The following is an 18,407-nucleotide window of genomic DNA, read 5'->3' as shown; positions in this document are numbered from 1 at the left end:
ATTAATTTGATTGCATTGTTTTATGATTACTCATCCCATATTTTTAATTTGCACAGGTGCTATTCTTGGCAAATTGTACAAAATCCCAGGTATGTACTCTCAATCTGTGTTGTCTTCTACAAGATGCAGTTTATAAGCAATGCCAGCCAACTCATGCACAGTGTTTTTGCAGAGCTGGGAGGAAAAGATGTCGAAGACCTGTTCACAGCTGTTCTAAGTCCAGCAACCACACAGACAGCTCCTTTGCCACAGCCTCCACCTCCACCACAGCTAATGTCTTTGCACAGTCAGGGTATGTTCATTTGTTACTTCTAAAAACAGCAGCTTAGTCGGGAGAGTTGTGCATCTGTTAAATACTGACATGAAAGTAGGGCATGTCTTACTTCCTGCTATTCTTAACTCATGGAAGCTGATGTTGATAATATATGGAACATTTTTCTAAAACTGCTTGAAAGGCAGCATGTGATTCATGTGCAGGTAAATGTTGCTAACTTAAATATACTTACAGTTATTTTAGATTTGTGTGATGTGTTGGAGCTTTTATTTAAGCTGGCACTTTCATATTCTTGAAATTGTCTGCAATAAAGCATGTGTTCTCTTCTGCATTTGCTCTTTCATTACCTTTGAGTACCTCCTCAAGGGTAATAAGAAAGTCTGTGTGACAGTGATTTGCTAATTCTTAATTTCGTTTAGGGAGCCTTAATTTTGTTTAAGAATTCAGTTTAGCATGCTAACTATTCCTATCCAAATAATAAAGAGGAGGCTAAGAAGTTTTGAAATACATCATTTATCCTCTTTCTTACTATTAAGATTATTATGAATTGATACAGCATATTGCTACTGTTATATTGAAAGCATGAGGCAGACTAATTTGACTTGCTGTTGCTACCAGTAGAGCAGGTTTTTAGGGGTAGGTATGAGCATAATTAGATGCACTCTTTTCTCATCAGACATCACCATTAGTGGGCTTTCCTTGAGCTCAAGTAAGGAGTGCCCATTCTGCAATACTGGTACTACAAAAAGTGGTATGCAAATTGATTTCACCTGGGAATTAATCATAAGAAGAAAAATGACTGGTTTCCTAGTTGGTTGTATTTCCATAAAAAGGAAAGATTATAAAAATTATTGGAAAGGAGACAGTTTAAAGCAAATAATGAGGTGATTTAAAGCAAAAGATAATGCAGGTATCAGTACCAGTTTCCTAGTTGTTTGGGTACTTGGAGATAACTTCAGCATTTGAACTCTGTAGGATTGTTTAGGTTCTCCCTATGGGAATTGCTGCAGTTACGAAGTTTTAGATTTACAACTTGCTCAGTTACTGTGTAATGATCCACATGTTTCTATGAGATAAATGCTTCAGTAATGGGAAAGCTTGTATCAAGTCTCAGCAATTTCAAATAAAATTAACACTCCGTTCTCATCAAGACTTATCAGCCTCCTGCATGAATTAGAGGCCTGGCTCCTGCTTGCTTGCCAGGTCTTCACAGTTACAGCATGCTATGATATAGCATATTCTCTTAAATGCCATCTGATGATTTACTTTCATCCCAACTAAACTTTTCTGTGTAGTTTCTGTCACCTGTAAATAAGAAGATAATGACCTCCAGCATGGGAGAATGTTTCAGTGTGTTTATATATTCTCTGTGAATATATAGATTTCTGATCTGCTGTTGTGCTTTAGGAAAATATTCAGAACACAGTTATGATTTCATTTAAGTGACAGGGACACACAGGTCAGTGTTAATTCTGTATAGGAACATCTGCAAAGACCATCTGCTGGTATAAATCTGCTCATGCCACGTTTGCTTAATTTTTTTGATCAAATAAATAAAATATTTGCCCTCATATCGCTAGGCTGGACATCTAATTACAGTGATGATGTTCATTTGACTAGGTGTATCTTTTTATCAGTTACAAATTCCAGAGTTAATAGATAATGAAGCTTACTTTGGTATGCTGCTGTCTCAGAAGAGGAAGTGCTTAATTCAGGTGGTTAATCATAACTCTGTAAAGACTGAAAGCAACTTGATCCATGTGTGATGCTTGGCAGCAGCATGGATTTTTCTCTTCTTTGTTGCAGAGCTGTATCTGGGTATAACAACAAAAATACAGACCACTAGCCTTTAGGAATGTACATCAGTATGAAGTGTGATATGGCACTGCAGTGCAGGCTAGAGCAATAGCTTTGGAAATCCCATTGTTAAAAAAGCCTTAATTTTTCAGACAGAAATAGATCTGCACAGGGATGTGATCTGGTAGAACAGAACACAAGCTTATAGCAAACCAAAGTAAATTGATTTCAAAACCTTTCCAAAACTGTAAGGTCAGTACTGGAATGGGCTGCCTGGGGAGGTGGTGAAGTCACTGACCCTGGAGGTGTTCAAGGAATGTTTAGAGGTTGTGTTGAGGGATATGGTTTAGTGAGAACTGTTGGTGATGGGTGGATGGTTGGACTGGATGATCTTGTAGGTCCTCTCCAACCTTACTGATTTAGTGATGCTATAAAACTTGAAAGCAATTAGTTTTCATTAGATGAGGCATGCCTTCTTCACTACACATTCTGTCTTCTACTTTAAAAAGTATCCACACTTCAAAATAATAATTTAAAATTGTCATTCTAGGAGAGAGTGCGTTTCCAAGAGTGCCACTTATGAATGGTCTGATTGGCCCTAACCCTCATCTCCCTCATACAGCTCTGACTCCTGGAGGTGGCCTGGGCACTTTCTCTCCCATAACACAACAGCCATATGCTGATACCAGGTATGTTAAGATGGGAAGTCAGAAACAGCCACTGCTTAGCATTTCTCGCTTGGATGATAGTGGTGTTATTAGTACTGTGATACTGTTAGTGTTCAACTGATTGGTTATTGAGAGCTACTATAAAAACTATGTTCTTGCAGTCTGCTGGGTAGTAAGATAGCAAGCAGAATAAGTACTGTGCTAATTGTTTTTGTATATTGAGAGAAATCTATTTACAAAATAAAACTCCTTTTTGATCTCTCAGGGATAAGAATCCAGCATACAATCCAATGGTAAGTGATCCAAACAGCTCATGGGCGCCATCTGCTCCACCTTTGGAAGGTGAAGGTGATACAATGTCCAATGCTCAAAGAAGCACTCTTAAGTGGGAAAAAGAAGAAGCATTGGGTGAAATGGCGACAGTAGCACCTGTTCTCTATACAAATATTAACTTCCCCAATCTAAAGGAAGAATTCCCAGGTGAGTGAATTAGCAAAGTTAAATAGTATGTGGAAATTTATACATCTTTAGTTGAAATAATATGAAATAAACTTATTAATGCCTTTCATATTAACAGATTTTTTTTTACTATTGCAGACTGGGCTACAAGAGTGAAGCAGATTGCAAAATTGTGGAGGAAAGCAAGCTCTCAGGAGAGAGCTCCATATGTGGTAAGAAAAACCACCTCCTTCATTTACAAGCTTTCAGCAAAAATGTATTTCATTTGTGGGATTTTAATTTGTTTTTTTAAATACGTTTAGGGTTAGTGGAAGTTCACTTGCCTTTCAACCTTAAAATAAACTACAGTAGTATTGTGCAAGATAAAGGCATTAAATGAGATGAGAATGTTTGTTCTCACTGCCTCTTTGCTACATTTTATTTGTGCGTCAAGCCTTACATGCCCTTGTCTCCTTCTGCATAGGACCTCACCAGTTTTTTCATAAGGATAATAAAAAACTATTATGTGACCTTCCTCTCTTTTATCTTCCTCTTTCATTAGTGTTTGTGTTCTGGCCCCATTTGAGTTGCTGAAGTTGTTCACATGTTGAACTACCAATTCCAGAGGTAGCAGAGCTTCATATCTCTTCTTGGCTCGTTTTCTTTTATTCCTCTCCTCTTGCCTTACTGCTCCCCTCTCTTATGTCTGGAATGGAAATTCTTTTGATACCTTCCATGTTGTGGAGAGCACAAGCAACTCTGTTCTCACCAGAACCATTCACTTTCTTCACATTTGGCCCAAGCAATTTCAGATACTTGAAGCAGCTGCCTAGAGTACATGAATGCTGATTCTTGATTCTGTAGAACTGCCACTGAATTGGTGACCCTTGTACCCTATTGATACCTGTTGTTAAAGCCTCTTTTCATCCAAACCTCAGAACCTGTATTAGTTTCATTGTTCTTGACCTAGACAACCGTTGTTGGTGAATGTGCTTTCCTTTAATATGCTGTTAATCTTCATCCTGTCCTGGTTCTTTTCTTTCTTTCATCACAACAGCAACTGGATGATTGTTCTCATTTTCACTGTGTAAACTTCTGCAGGATTATGTGTTCAGTCTTTTTCTAATAAACAAATCTGATCCCCCTGTATGTATGTTGATGGCACACAGGTTAGCAATACCAACATGATGTCTTCCAGTCCAAATTAAAAAACAAACAAAACCAAACTTGCTGACAACTTTTAGGGGATGAGTTATTACTGCAAAATCAGTGTGAGAAATGCATACCCAGACCAAGGGTCTTGATCTTTCTGAAACCCTTGAAACAATCCCTCTCTGTATCATTTAGTTACTGTCTTTATTTTACTTTTTATTCAGACCTGTAACTTCAGCAACTTTGGACCTCTATATCATTTCTTGTATTTAATCATGAAAATTCTTTCCATGTAGCATTTACCAGAAACTGTTGACCTAAAAGGATAGGCTTTTATCCAGGCATTTATCAATTTACTATTATTGCTATTACTGAAGGCTCCTCCCTCACTGCTCTGGAAAAATGCAGTCCTATTCTCCTAATGGATACCCAAGAAATAGATGCAAAAATTATTTCTTCTCTGTCTGCAGAATGGGAACACTCAGTTGCACAGACATGTGCATGAGTATTTGCATAGTACAAAGAAGTTGTTTCCTCACAGATGTTACAGTTCATGCACTCTTACATTGCAGCTGTTTCTAGTGTACGTAGCATTGTGCACACAAGAAGCTGCTTGAGTGCCTGAACTGAGGAACCTTCAGCTGAGAAGGGATGAAGGCTACCTTAGAAATAAAACTAAGAAATGTGTTGTTACATTTTCACCGTAGGCTTTTTACTTTCCTTACTTGCATAATCTTGACACTTAGAGAGGAGATGGCAGGAATATTACTGCTGCCCTGTTGCTCTCATCTGTGTTACCGCACCTCGTTTCTTGTTGGAGGGAAGAGTTTAAGCTTTTTCTACCAGGCAGTCACCACTTGCAAACTGCAAAAAAAAAAAAAAAAAAAGGTAAAAAAGGTAGAAAAGATATGAGGATTTGATTCAGCAAAGGAGTCACATCCTATATTGGTGGTAAAACAGACCCTTTGAAATTTCCATTAGATGTTTTAAAGTGTCAGGATAGCTGTGAAATGCCTCATTGAAGAGGAATTGCTGTTCTTTCATCCCATTTTTCCTGATGCACAAGCCCATATCCTATGTTTATACTACTGGCTTAACACAGATTGAGATCTATAGAGTCTGTTTAATGGAGTAGGCTATATTTTTCTTGTCATTGAAGTTCTTCACATTATTGGTCTTTATTGATCCAAACATCATCTGCTGTACTCACATCTTCGGGTTTCAGACCACCACAGTGTGCAATTTGAAAGGTATATTGGTGAGATTCATGCTTTTTTGGCACAGCACAGTACCTGAACAGAGACTCATAGAAAACCTCTACTGCTGACAACTCCTTAGTTCTCTCTTTGTGTGTTAGTTTAAATGTAAGATTTCTAAAGATAATGAAGTATTTTCGGTTTGGGGTTTGTTGTAATAATAATAATAAGGTAGTTTTCACAAGCCCGTGCGTGTTTGAAAAACAAAACAGAAATGTTTTACAAGTAATTTCATTTTAGGAAATTTTGTAGGAATAACAGATGCAGTTTTCACAGTTAGCAAAAGAAAATGAGACTAACTACATGTCTTTTTTCTCTTTCTTCAGCAAAAAGCCAGAGATAATAGAGCTGCTTTGCGCATCAATAAAGTACAGATGTCAAATGACTCCATGAAAAGGCAACAGCAACAGGATAGCATTGATCCCAGCTCACGTATTGACTCCGACCTCTTTAAAGATCCATTAAAACAGAGGGAATCAGAACATGAGCAGGAGTGGAAATTCAGACAGGTGTGTTGCATTTATGGCTTTTTGTCATTTTTCTTCCTGCCTTTTATTGCATTGTTGGAATCTTGTTTTAATAAAATCAATTTCAATCTTTCTTTGTAGAAGAGTATAAATTCAGGTGTTGTGGAAGAAAATTGGTGTTATCAGAAAGGAAGCTGCCTGTAAATGCTGGAAAATTTTGTTGAAAAGCTTTGACTCTTAAATCTTAACCTACTGTGGAGATAGGTTATTCTTCCTTTGTATGGCTAGCTGGTGCAGTGGTTTGTTTTTATATACCCTGTATAGCAGTAACTTGTGCAGCTTGCTGCTTCAAGTTAGACTGCTTGTCTCTTGGAACCCATTTACCTCCGTCAGTGCTGCATCTGTTGGTACTCATCTTTGGAGCATAAGGTTGGAAAGCCGTGCTGCTCTTTAGGCAACCTGGGAAATTTTCTTCCCAGGCAATCAAGGTGCTTGTCAAGGTATTTGAACTTGACAAATAGCTATGCTCTCTGCTCTCTTGCATTTACAATTTACAATTATTCATAATTGATCTTTAGTGTATCCAGAAGTTTTAATTCCTGATTCATTTTACTCATCAAAGATTTTGTTTATATATATATATGGGTGTAAAAGGACAACCTTTTTCTTTATGATTTTTAAACAGCAAATGCGTCAAAAAAGTAAGCAGCAAGCCAAAATAGAAGCCACACAGAAGCTTGAACAAGTGAAAAATGAGCAGCAGCAACAGCAGCAGCAGCAGCAACAGCAGCAGTTTGGTTCACAACAGCTTCTGAGCCAGTCTGGCTCAGACACACCCAGCAGTGGGATCCAGAGCCCCCTAACACCTCAGGCTGGCAGTGGCAGCATGTCTCCTGCACAGCAAACATTCCATAAGGATCTATTTGCAAAGCAGCAGCTACCTGCTACACCTACTTCAGCATCATCTGATGATGTGTTCCTCAAACCACAAGCACCACCCCCTACTCCAACCCGAATCCCGGTACATGATTCGCTGTCTCAGTCTCAGACTCCTCAAACATCATCCCAACAGATGTTTTCTCCAGGTTCCGCAAACACAAGACCACCTTCCCCAATGGATCCATATGCTAAAATGGTAGGAACACCTAGACCAGCCCCCAGTAATCAGAACTTTGTTAGAAGAGGTAGCATCGCACCGTTGGATACCTGCACACCGCAGTCATCTGTATCCAGGCCTGCTCAGGTAACTGAACCATCAGGAAGCAGGCCTTCACCAGTCAGGGATTCGTGTTCTTCATCTCCAAGTAGCAGCGATCCCTATGCAAAGCCACCAGATACACCCAGGCCTGTTATGACCTCAGATCAGTTCTCCAAACCACTGGGGGTCCCCAGGTCACCCATGGTTATGGATCAGTCAGGGAAAGTTCCTTTAGCAGCTGGAAGCAGTGATCCGTTCACTAAGCCAGCTCCTAGAACTGATACGTTTCAGAGACAGAGAGTAACTTCTGCTGATGCATATGCACGGCCACCATTGACTCCTACTCCTACTCCTGTTGATGGGAGCCCTGGACACTTTAAAACTCCCATGCGCCCACCTCAGTCCCCACAAGATCCCTATGCATCAATGCCAGCTACACCACGGCGCGTTGCTGTTGATCCGTATGAAAGGCCTGCGCTGACACCACGGCCAGTGGATACCTTTTCCCATAATCAGTCTAACGATCCATACAGCCAGCCTCCTCTTACTCCCCATCCAGCAATAAAGGAATCTTTTGCCCATCCACCCCGGATCGTGCGGCAGCAGAGTGAGTCTTTCCCTCAGTCTGGACCCATTTCAAGGCCAGCTTCTCAGGACCCTTACTCCCAGCCTCCAGGTACTCCTCGGCCAGTTGCTGATCCTTACGCCCAACCTCCAGGAACTCCTCGGCCTGCCACAGTTGACCCGTATATGCAGCAACCACCCACACCAAGACCTGCACAGCCAGCGGATTTGTTTGCTCAGTCCCCAACAAATCAGAGACATTCTGACCCATACGCTCAACCTCCTGGAACACCAAGGCCAGTTCTGAACGATCCTTATTCTCAGCAACCAGCAACTCCAAGACCAGGAATACCGGAGAGTTTTAACAGACCTGCAATGACAAGACCAGGTCTAATACTAAATAGAGATCCTTTCCTGCAGACATCACAGAACAGGCTGCAGGGCACTTTTGTCAGGCCATCAGACCCGTGTTCTCAAACTCCCAGATCAGCAGGACCTGCAATAACAGATTCATTTAACCATGGTCCTTCTGCTCCAGCACGCGATCTTTATGATCAACCACCGATGACTCCAAGACCTCAGCCAGAATCTTTTGGAACTGGTCAATTAGCCCACGATGCTGCTGAACAGTCACGGCCTGGAGCTGAGGGCAACTTCAGTGCATCTGCAAATTCTCCAATGAGTTCTCAAGGACAGCAGTTCCCCAAAGTTTCACAAGGTCCTGGCCCAGCACCCACTACAGGAGTAACGGATACACAGAATACCATGAATATGTCTCAAGCAGACACTGAGAAATTGCGACAGGTGAGTGTAATACTTAATATTAATGGCATCCAACGTTCAGAAGTGATATTTCCCCCCATTCTTGTGAAATATTTGAAGGGTTGGCTTGACATTAAACGTAGGTGTGTAATGTAGAATTCTCTGTTCACTTTCTATGTTCATTCAGTTCTCTGGATAATGCAAATGTGAAATATAAAAACATCGGTAATTTTTAAGAAGTTTGGACAAAATCCAAAAAAGAAGTGAAGCCATTGCCAAAGCCATTGAAGATTTTATCTACAATATGAGAATGCAGCACCTTGAAAGGATAATTTATTCTATATAGGCAATTAATCCTGTAATACAGGAGTTGTAGAACTGATCGTCGGTGACTTGTTCACAGATTGAGGAGGGTGTAGGCAGTGATCTTAGAGTAGACATCAGACTTTTCAGATGGCTAGCAAACATGCTGAGGTTATTTCTGCTGTTGGTCACTGCTCTTCTGCAGGAACTGTCGCTCCAGGCTTTTATCAATGAATGTTCGGCAAGCAGCTCTTACTGAGACATAGAGTTACATTCAACGTGTAGGAGGCTGCTTGGTCTTCTATTTGGAAGGGGCAATAGGAAATAGATTTAGCAGAAAAAATCACCAGTATTTCTCACACAAAGTTAGAGCAAGTTCTATAGTAAAGAAGGTAATATAGAGGGAAGAGTTTGTTGCTTCTGTTAGCTGGCAAAGAAGCTTCACGCTAATTACAAGAGATCTGGAGATACAATTATATTACCATCATCTTGCACTGTGCAATCCCAGTCCTAAATTCTGCTATGATTATGGCAGTATAATGTTTCCCTGTAATGACTGAAGAACTTCTTTCATCCCAAAAGCTTAAAGCAGCAGAGTATAACACTTCAAAATACGTCCAGCACAATGATTTTTGGTTTTTTTTTTTTGAACAGCGACAGAAATTACGTGAAATTATTCTACAACAACAACAGCAGAAGAAGAATGCAGTTCGTCAGGAAAAAGCTTTACAGGATCCAGCAGCTCCTCCCCATGCAACTCCTCTCCAGCACTGGCAGCAAGACAACTTAAATCAGATTTTTAACCGCCCTCCTCCTCCGTATCCTGGGAATATTAGATCCTCTGTTGTCCCTCCAGGTGGGCCAAGGTTCACAGTATACTCAAAGGATCAACGTGGGCCATTTCCTGGTGATGGGCAGTTCAGTAGACCCCAATTTCCAGGAGATATGAGCACCATGGGAATGAGACCTCATGGTCTTAGGTAAGGTCTTCAGTCTTGTACAACCAAGCCTATTAAAGTGGTTGTTCTAAATCTACAGAAATAATTGGATACAGGGCTTGGGTTTTTTTGGAGATAAAAAGTCATCTGAACGGTCTGGAGCTGGTGATTTTACTGAGGTTATGTATAGTAAGCTTTAAGTATCTGTAACATTGGAATGTGCATTTTGTAATTAGTAACACTGCTCTGCGCTGTTTTTTATGGGGAATTTATGATAAATTAAAAAAGGAGAAACTGCAGTGCTTGTGGAAATTACGAGTGATACTGTCACCCATTGTTGTGGGGCACCTTTCCAAAAAAGAAGGGTCTGATTTGAGCTTTGCTGTCTCAATAATAGATAAATGTGATATTTCTGCTTGGCTTTCTAATGAATATATAATTCAATATTGACTTTTGTCTGTGCCGTTTTTACAGTGAATACTAATATTGACATATATTATAGTCTTGGGAATAAATGTTTTCAATATTTTGAATTTATTTCAGTAAATCTGCACTTTATTTTTTAAGCATACTGCATTGAATTAATATATAGTTTATTTGCTCAGATCTTAATATCACAGAGTTTTCTATCCATTATGACTGGAATTTAAAACAGGTTGTTTATTAAACATAATTAAAGCAATTATTTTATTGTAGTCATAAAGCTCATTTAAATATAAACATAATCAGCAAAATACTTATTTAAATATTTTAATGAATGTATCGTGTAAAGCATTTTGGTGAATAGTTCTGTAGTCAAGTATGACAGGCTATGCTGTCCTGAAAAATAAGAAAAGGTAATTTATCTTTTATACTTTATTTTAGATTTGGGTTTCCAGGAGGTGGCCATGGTCCACCATCAGGCCAGGAACGCTTTCTCAGTCCTCAGCAGGCAATGCAACGTGCTGGAGTTCCACCACAATTGAGAAGATCTCTGTCTATTGATATGCCTCGGCCAGTGAGCAATCCGCAAATCAACAGTGCATCGGGGATCCCTCAGCATTTTCCTCCACAGGGAATTCAGGTTCAGCAGCACAATATTTTGGGTCAGGCATTCATCGAGTTGCGTCACAGGGCTCCTGATGGGAGACCAAGGCTGCCTTTTAATCCTTCTGCACCAAACATAATGGATCCAGCAGTGCAACATCAGCGACACGCGGGGTTTATTCCCAGGCAGGAATTTCCAGGCCCAAGACAGGCAGAACCAATGAGACATAATTCTCAAGGTATGCCTAACCAGTTGCAGATGCCTGCTGGATTGGAGCATATGTCACAACCCCAGCAGGATCAAATCAACCCTGACAACCCACCCGCACTTGTAATACGTTCTCTAAGCAATCCACCAGTAGCTGATGCTTTCTCAGGACCATCTTTGCCTACATCTGCACCAAGTGATGAATCAGCAAATATGCAGATTCCCAACCAGTCAAGTGATGGTCTGGAAGAAAAACTTGATCCTGATGATCCAGCTGTAAAAGATTTGGATGTGAAAGACCTTGATGGGGTTGAAGTCAAAGATTTGGATGATGAAGATCTCGAAAACTTGAATCTAGACACAGAGGATGGAAAAGGAGATGAGCTGGACACTTTAGATAACTTGGAAACCAATGATCCTCACCTTGATGATCTTCTAAGATCTGGGGAATTTGATATAATTGCATACACAGACCCAGACCTTGATGTGGGGGATAAGAAAGGAATGTTTAATGAAGAACTAGATCTTAGTGTCCCCATTGATGTCAAGCTGGATATCCAGGGCAAGACAGAAGAAACAAAAGAGGAGCAAGGGGATAGAACTGTTGCTCATCCTGAGACCCTGTCCTCGCCAAAGAAATCTACTACAGAAAATGAAATTAAAACAGAAATACTTTCCCCAAACACTCATGAGGAAAAGAAGAACGAAAATGAAAGAAACGATGGAAATGCAGAATCAACAAGTACTCAACAGGCTACTGAAACAGAGTTAAAAGATGGAGAAAAGGCTCCTGCGCAGCCTGCTAATCTAGAATTCCCTGACAAAACTACTACCAGTCAAGAAACAGCTGTGCCTAGTCCAGACACTCAGGGATCTGCTCCAGTGCCTGTTCAAGGAGCAGTAAGTTCCTGCAGTATTTCTGGGTCCACTCCAGTCCTCTCAAGTTTGCTAGCTAATGAAAGCTCAGATAACGCCGAGGCAAGGGCGCTAGCGTCTCCCTCACAGTCTTTGCCAACGTCTCAACTGAACCATGCATCGGGTATTCCTCAAACACTGCTGACACCTGGTGGGCAGATCTTGGAAAACACTTTAAATTCCAATTTGAGCATGGTTCCACGAATAAACCATAATTTTTCTCAAGGGTCACCAAACCCAGGATTTATTCAGGGTCAGTCAGCTAATCATAACTTTGGGACAGGACAGGCATCTAATCAAACTGTGGCTGTAACAAGCCGTCCTGGCCCGAGTGGCATATCTGGTCCCCAACAGATAATGCTCCCTCAGCCATTAGCTCAGCAACAAAATCGAGAGAGACCATTACTGCTAGAGGAGCAGCCACTTCTTCTGCAGGATCTTTTGGATCAGGAAAGGCAGGAGCAGCAGCAGCAGCGGCAGATGCAAGCCATGATTCGCCAACGTTCAGAGCCATTTTTCCCTAATATTGGTATGTGGTGATCTGTCTGTTCTGCTTAGTTATGTAAAAAGTCAGGATTAAATATTTAAACACATTATAGCGCTGAATGAAGCAGGTGGATGTTTGGATTGTGAAGATGGCATAGCAGAAAAGCAGCCTGAGTGGGAAGTATAATGGAAGTCTGGAAAATGAAAATGTAGTGACGTGCTGAACTTTGCAGAGCTCATACTGAGTTTACCAGGATCAGGGTAACACTGTGCTAATGCTAATTTATCCATCACCAGCTCTTATAACTTCACATGTGATACGGAGTAAGTGTGCCCTTTGTAAACAATTAGATGATGAAATGCAATAGCTGATCTTCTGAAATCCAGTATCCCAATTTTCTGCTCATGGTTTTTCTACTGCTTTTTTTATTTCTTCAGTGTTCAGGTTGTCTCAAAGAGATCACTGAATGTAGTCAAGCCACCCTAGATGGTGGTCCCTTCCAACCTCAAGAGTTCTGTACTGCCCCCTGAGGACTGTCAGTCAGTCCTGTTTGTCCAGCTCTACTGGGCCAACTAACAGAGTTGGCAGGAGAGAGCATGGTTTACGTGCTTATGGATCTTTTCAGATGCTGAATGTGGCGTGTGCCACGTGCTTTTCTCCCTGTAGTTCTACCAATAACAACAGAGTGACTGAAGAGGTTTTCTTAGTATGTTTGTGCTTGTGTGTCAGTTTACCAACTGAACTGAGGAACAACTGCTCTTCATGATTCTTTAAACTATAAATAGAATTTATTAATCTCTTGGCTCATAGGCCGAATTTATTCTAGAGCCCTTCTCAACCCAGACTGCTTTTCTTTGTGTGTTATGGCTGAAAACAAGAGCAGTTACAGCCGGATGAACTTTCCTTAGGGGGTATATGGAACAACATATTAGCCTTGAAATTCAAAATGAAGAGGACAAGTAATTTGAAATAGTAATGCAGCTGTTTCACTGGTGTTTTATGTATGAATGAGATATAAATGAGTCAGTTCCAATTAATAGCTTGCAATGTTTGGTTATGTAATTCATTTGTACTGTCTTTCTTTTCTAGACTTTGATGCAATCACTGATCCTATAATGAAAGCAAAAATGGTAGCCCTCAAGGGGATCAATAAAGTCATGGCTCAGAGTAACATGGGGATGCCACCAATGGTTATGAACAGGTAGGCAATGCTTGAATACCATCTTCAGGGCTGCTAAATGTGAAGGGAAATCATAGAGGTGTGGAAAACATGGCTTAGTAAAGGTGTTTGTAAGCTCTATTTGGACACAGTGAGATTGCTCTTTCTCAGTGTAATAAAAATAGGGTTTTTTTGCTCTAAATCCATGCTCTATCACCTTTCAAAATAAAATGTTTCTCAGCGGAGAGCAGAATGCCCTCTTCCTTAAGATACCCACCAGTTTTAAAAGTTACAGTTTCATTTTGTGTCTGTGTATCAATAGGTTTCCTTTCATGGGTCAGCCGGTGCCTGGGGCTCAGGCCAACGAAGGCCAAAATCACATGCAGCAGGCCATTACACAGGTAGGACAACTTGATACTGAGTTTACAACACAAATCTTAAATAATGATAACTAGATTTTGTTTTAATTGGATCACTATTTAATTTCCTTATCTTGTTTATTTTGCTGAAATTTCTAGGATGGAAGTTTGACACCTCAGATTTCTAGACCTAATCCTCCTAATTTTGGTCCTGGTTTTGTCAGTAAGTACACATCAGCCCATTCAATGTTTTATGATGTTATTCTAAATAAAATATCCATAAACTGATTTCTCTCAAAAAACTAATCCTCTTAAAATTGTATCATTTCATCACTACAGTATCAGTTCATGAAAGAATGCATGATAAATTATATTCTTTTTGTAGAAAACTGTCCTCAGAGAAGCACCATGATGAAAAGGGGAACCAGGAGGAACAGTTAATTAGTATTAGATGTGTTTGTGTGAGAGTAGTAATTGTGTTTTGCTGACAGGCTGCTACCTCAAAAATCAGGTCATAGAATCATAGAATCTTTGGAGTTGGAAGGGACCCTTAAAGACCATCTGATCCAACTCCCCTGTAGATCATAGGAACACCTACAGCTCCATCAGGTGCTGAAAGCCCCATCCAGCCTGACCTTGGGTGTCTCCTGGGATGGGACATCCCTGGTAACTGGTCTTCTATTGAGGTTTAGTATTCAGAGCTCAGTGAGAACAAGAATCTGTACTGATGGGTTATTTTTTATTTAAAAAGCAAAAACATTTTTGCAGCATCATTGTCATTTAAAAATACCTATAAAAGCTTTCCAAGCACTAATTAAGCAAGATTGGCTGGGAACCATAGTTGCCAAAAGTAGACATATATAGCTCTAGTATGTTGCTTTCCTTACTCTGCTTGCCCTAGATCAGATGTAAGTCTTAGTCTCTCTGTGATGAGAAAGAGAATCATTAGCAGGAATTAAAAAAAAGTGTGTGCTGGGAGAGGAGGACCACATACAAAGAAGTGTTACTACAAAAGCTTTACGTGATAGTTATGAATAAGAAAGAGAAGCAAACACCTTCACCTTTTCCAGAAACAGAAGCTGTATTGAATGTGCAATGATGAGCTTTAGTGATCTTTTCTGTATTAATTTCTGGTGAGATTTTAAATGGCACCTGGCAGTAGCCTGGCTCAGGTTGGGGGGTGGTGGTTCTGAGCAGTTGAGAAAATCTGTTCTTCATTTCAGCAGTAGTTATTCTTACCTGGACCTTGTTAATATTTCAGTACTTTCCATCTGCAGTTACTCTCCATCATTTCCACTCAGCTGTCCCTCTGGGTTACATGATTAGTTTCACAGAATATATCACTGAAAGAATTAGTGCCCCTTGAGGCTGTAGATAGCTCTGTGAATCGATTCAGTTGAGCTGTTAGGTTCAATGACTGTTTCTACTGCAACAACTGTGAAAGAGGAATGTGGTAGGGGTTAGAGCACAAGGAAAAGGTGGTTGTATTGAAAGCATACCGTTGCATGGATGTCTTTATTCCTTATACAAGATAAACAAACGTTCCACACAAGGCAAATTCCATGCCTTGTTCCTGATTATCCAGTTCACTGCCACGCTGTGATCCCAAGACAAATGGTACTGTCACCAAACCTCGCGTCTCGCTTTCTGGGCTCAGTGCCAATGAAGTGTGTTATTGGACATGATTGTTTTGCCTCCAGAAAAATATATGAGAGCAATGGATTGCCCCTAGCAGATCAGTATTTCTCATTTGGAAAATGAGTAATGTCACAGCTACAGCCTAAATGAGAGCGCAGTGGTTTGTGGGGAGGAAGAGGCACTGATGCTGAAGGCACTGTGCTGATGGTCAAAAAAGTTATTTTTACAATGGAAACAAGATGTAAAGATCTCAGGGTTTTTTGGTTCATTTTCTTGCAGTAACTTGCATTGTAGGATAGATATATTTTCATTTCTTCTATTATAATTTGTAATAAATGATTAGTCAGATGAATGTCATGAAATCTGGATTTTCAGACATTTCTAAAAACAAATCAGCTTACCCCAGTACTTTTTCCATTCCGAATGATCCTTCAAAATTTCTGTGAGAAGAAGTGAAGCTGATGCCACCTGTGATTAGAAATAAGTTATCTGTTACACTTCAGAATAGAAATTTGTGCATTTCCTTTGGAATCGTACTGTAGTTTCTGTGATCAGTAGTGGCTGGGAGTTGGTCTCAGCTGGAAGGAAGTAGTGTTTCATCCGCTTCCTATTTTATGTTTGTAGTGGAGTGTGTCTTTCTCTGCGAGTGGAGAATGCCTTTCTGCACTTGCTCACATGGTTGTTACTGGAAGTGGGGACCATGATGTGATGAGGATGTTCTTGTGGAGGGTTTTGCTGCACTTTTTGGTATAGGTTAAATAACTTGTAACTCTCCCTTAGTGCTTAGCTATTCCAATTTAGTACAAATTGTGCCCTCTTCAATCAGCGGTTGATTAGGATTTAATTTTGAAGTATAAAGCAGGTCTTGGCACGTTTCCAGTCCCATATACCATCTTCCTTACATTTCTTGAATTTATGATGAATGTTTTTGATGTTCATTTTTTTTCTTAAGTCTATTTTTGTTGTTATTTCTAAGTGTACCAACCTCCTCTGCAAGCGTCAGAAATAATTAGACATATTTCATTGAAATTTATGTCCTTATTCCTTAATTTCTTTCCCTCTACCCAAGTCCTTCCTCATGCCCTTTTCTGTGGCAGGCAGGGTTCCACTGGGCTCTGCAGCTGCTCTCAAAGCTGCATTTGCTCACTGGCCAGCGTGTGCACATGCACTGACCAGATAGTGGGCCACATCTATGAAAATGCAGGGACTAAGTTAAAACTACTTACTCAGTAAAGGCAGTCTCCTTCACAGAGACCACTCCAAGGCTTAATATCTCTTGAGATTTCAACTCTTCTGTCAAATTTGGCTGAACGTGACCAGCAGTTTCATAAAATAAGAGGGGGAACGTGACTTTTAAACTTCATCTCTAAGAAGTACGACGAGATCATATCGTATGTTATTTCCCTTGTCTCCTAGATGATTCACAAAGAAAGCAGTATGAGGAATGGCTGCAAGAAACACAACAGCTTCTTCAAATGCAACAGAAGTACCTTGAGGAGCAAATTGGAGCACACAGGAAGTCAAAAAAAGCACTCTCAGCAAAACAGCGTACGGCCAAAAAAGCTGGCCGTGAGTTCCCAGAAGAGGATGCAGAACAGCTTAAGCACGTTACAGAGCAGCAAAGTATGGTCCAAAAACAGCTTGAACAGGTAATCACCGGGAAACCAAGCTGATCACCTCGATACTGAGCTGTTCTACTGGCGTGACTCTTTTCTTTAGGTCTACTAAAACATGGATTAAAATACAGTGGAGGTTATGTGAAAGGAGCTGCTCTGTATCATGCGTCATGTGTGTCATGTGTAGCTGCATTACTGTGGATCACCAGTGGCAATGGAGTTGTAGGAGAATGTACTACAGCAAACACCATGACAAAAAACTGCTGTTGTAGTTTGGGAAGAGGAGAATTTCTTTAGCAAAATGATTTACAACAGAGTTCCCAGAGCCATGAAAAACAGAAGTGTAAGATTTAGACTGCAGAGGAGGAAGGTCAAAACATGTATGGCTCTTTTTCAAGATGGAGCGACTTTCTTACCTCTGACTTTTTCAGATGTCTTGCTGTAATCAGTACCTCTTGGAAATATGCCAGATACATGTTACTCTTTGAAAATCTCTCTTCATTATATTTTTAATGATAGTGTGGTTTTTTCATCTGTCTCATTTTTAGGTACTAATCATTAGTGTATTATCTGCTACCATATCCTAGCACAGCAGAGGTGAAAGGGCTATCTGGAGATAATGTAGCTAAGTCTCCTCGATCGATGGAGAACTTGCTTCATGGTTAGATCTGATGGCTCAGGGCCACGTCAGTCAAGTTTTGATAGTTCTTCAAAGGCAGAGGTTTCCCAGCCTCTCTGGAACTCTGTTCTAATGTGTAACCACTTTCACTGTATGTTTGTTTTTTTTTTTCTTTACATTCAGTTGGAATTTCACTTGCTGCATCTTGTAACTGTAATTATAGTAAATGAGACTAAAGTTAAGCCTGCAATTACTTTGATATATCAGTGGTTTGGCCAACAGTACTAAAAGCTATGTTCTTCAAGTCATCATTTAGAAATTATCTGGTGTGGTGTTTCCTTACTGTGCAGATGGGGAATCTTTTCATTGTCAGTCAGGAACAAGTAGTCCTGCCAAATACTAAAACTCTTCAGACTTACCATTTATTAACATGAGGTTAAAAATTGGCAGCAGGCTGCTTGGAATGAAGTCCTGAGTGATACCTGACTCCCAGTTTCTTGCCCCTGTGTTGCCTCAAGGCAGAGCATGCATTGGATGCAGTATGTGTTGGCTTGTCTTTTCAC

At 40.3% G+C, this 18,407-nt stretch overlaps 1 protein-coding gene across 13 annotated transcripts in view; it reads left to right on the top strand.

Moving 5' to 3' along the window:
- Positions 1–18,407, top strand: part of KMT2C (lysine methyltransferase 2C) — a 187,043-nt gene that overhangs the window by 148,775 nt on the left and 19,861 nt on the right. For 12 of the 13 annotated variants that reach the window (XM_052692586.1, XM_052692582.1, XM_052692585.1 and 9 more), the window contains 13 exons: positions 57–89; positions 173–292; positions 2,622–2,760; positions 3,005–3,219; positions 3,337–3,410; positions 5,912–6,094; positions 6,738–8,618; positions 9,534–9,859; positions 10,682–12,495; positions 13,543–13,654; positions 13,935–14,013; positions 14,131–14,194; positions 17,026–17,258. In XM_052692586.1, the coding sequence (XP_052548546.1) occupies positions 57–89; positions 173–292; positions 2,622–2,760; positions 3,005–3,219; positions 3,337–3,410; positions 5,912–6,094; positions 6,738–8,618; positions 9,534–9,859; positions 10,682–12,495; positions 13,543–13,654; positions 13,935–14,013; positions 14,131–14,194; positions 17,026–17,258 (5,273 nt within the window). The remainder of the gene's footprint in view (positions 1–56; positions 90–172; positions 293–2,621; positions 2,761–3,004; positions 3,220–3,336; positions 3,411–5,911; positions 6,095–6,737; positions 8,619–9,533; positions 9,860–10,681; positions 12,496–13,542; positions 13,655–13,934; positions 14,014–14,130; positions 14,195–17,025; positions 17,259–18,407) is intronic. The other variant, XM_052692581.1, reaches the window with a different exon arrangement.

The sequence above is a fragment of the Tympanuchus pallidicinctus genome, unplaced genomic scaffold, assembly GCF_026119805.1.
Source record: "Tympanuchus pallidicinctus isolate F22 unplaced genomic scaffold, pur_lepc_1.0 scaffold3, whole genome shotgun sequence".
Taxonomy (NCBI): Eukaryota; Metazoa; Chordata; class Aves; order Galliformes; family Phasianidae; genus Tympanuchus; species Tympanuchus pallidicinctus.
The sequence above is the reverse complement of the archived record's forward strand: the minus strand, read 5'-3'. Positions and strand labels throughout refer to the sequence as shown.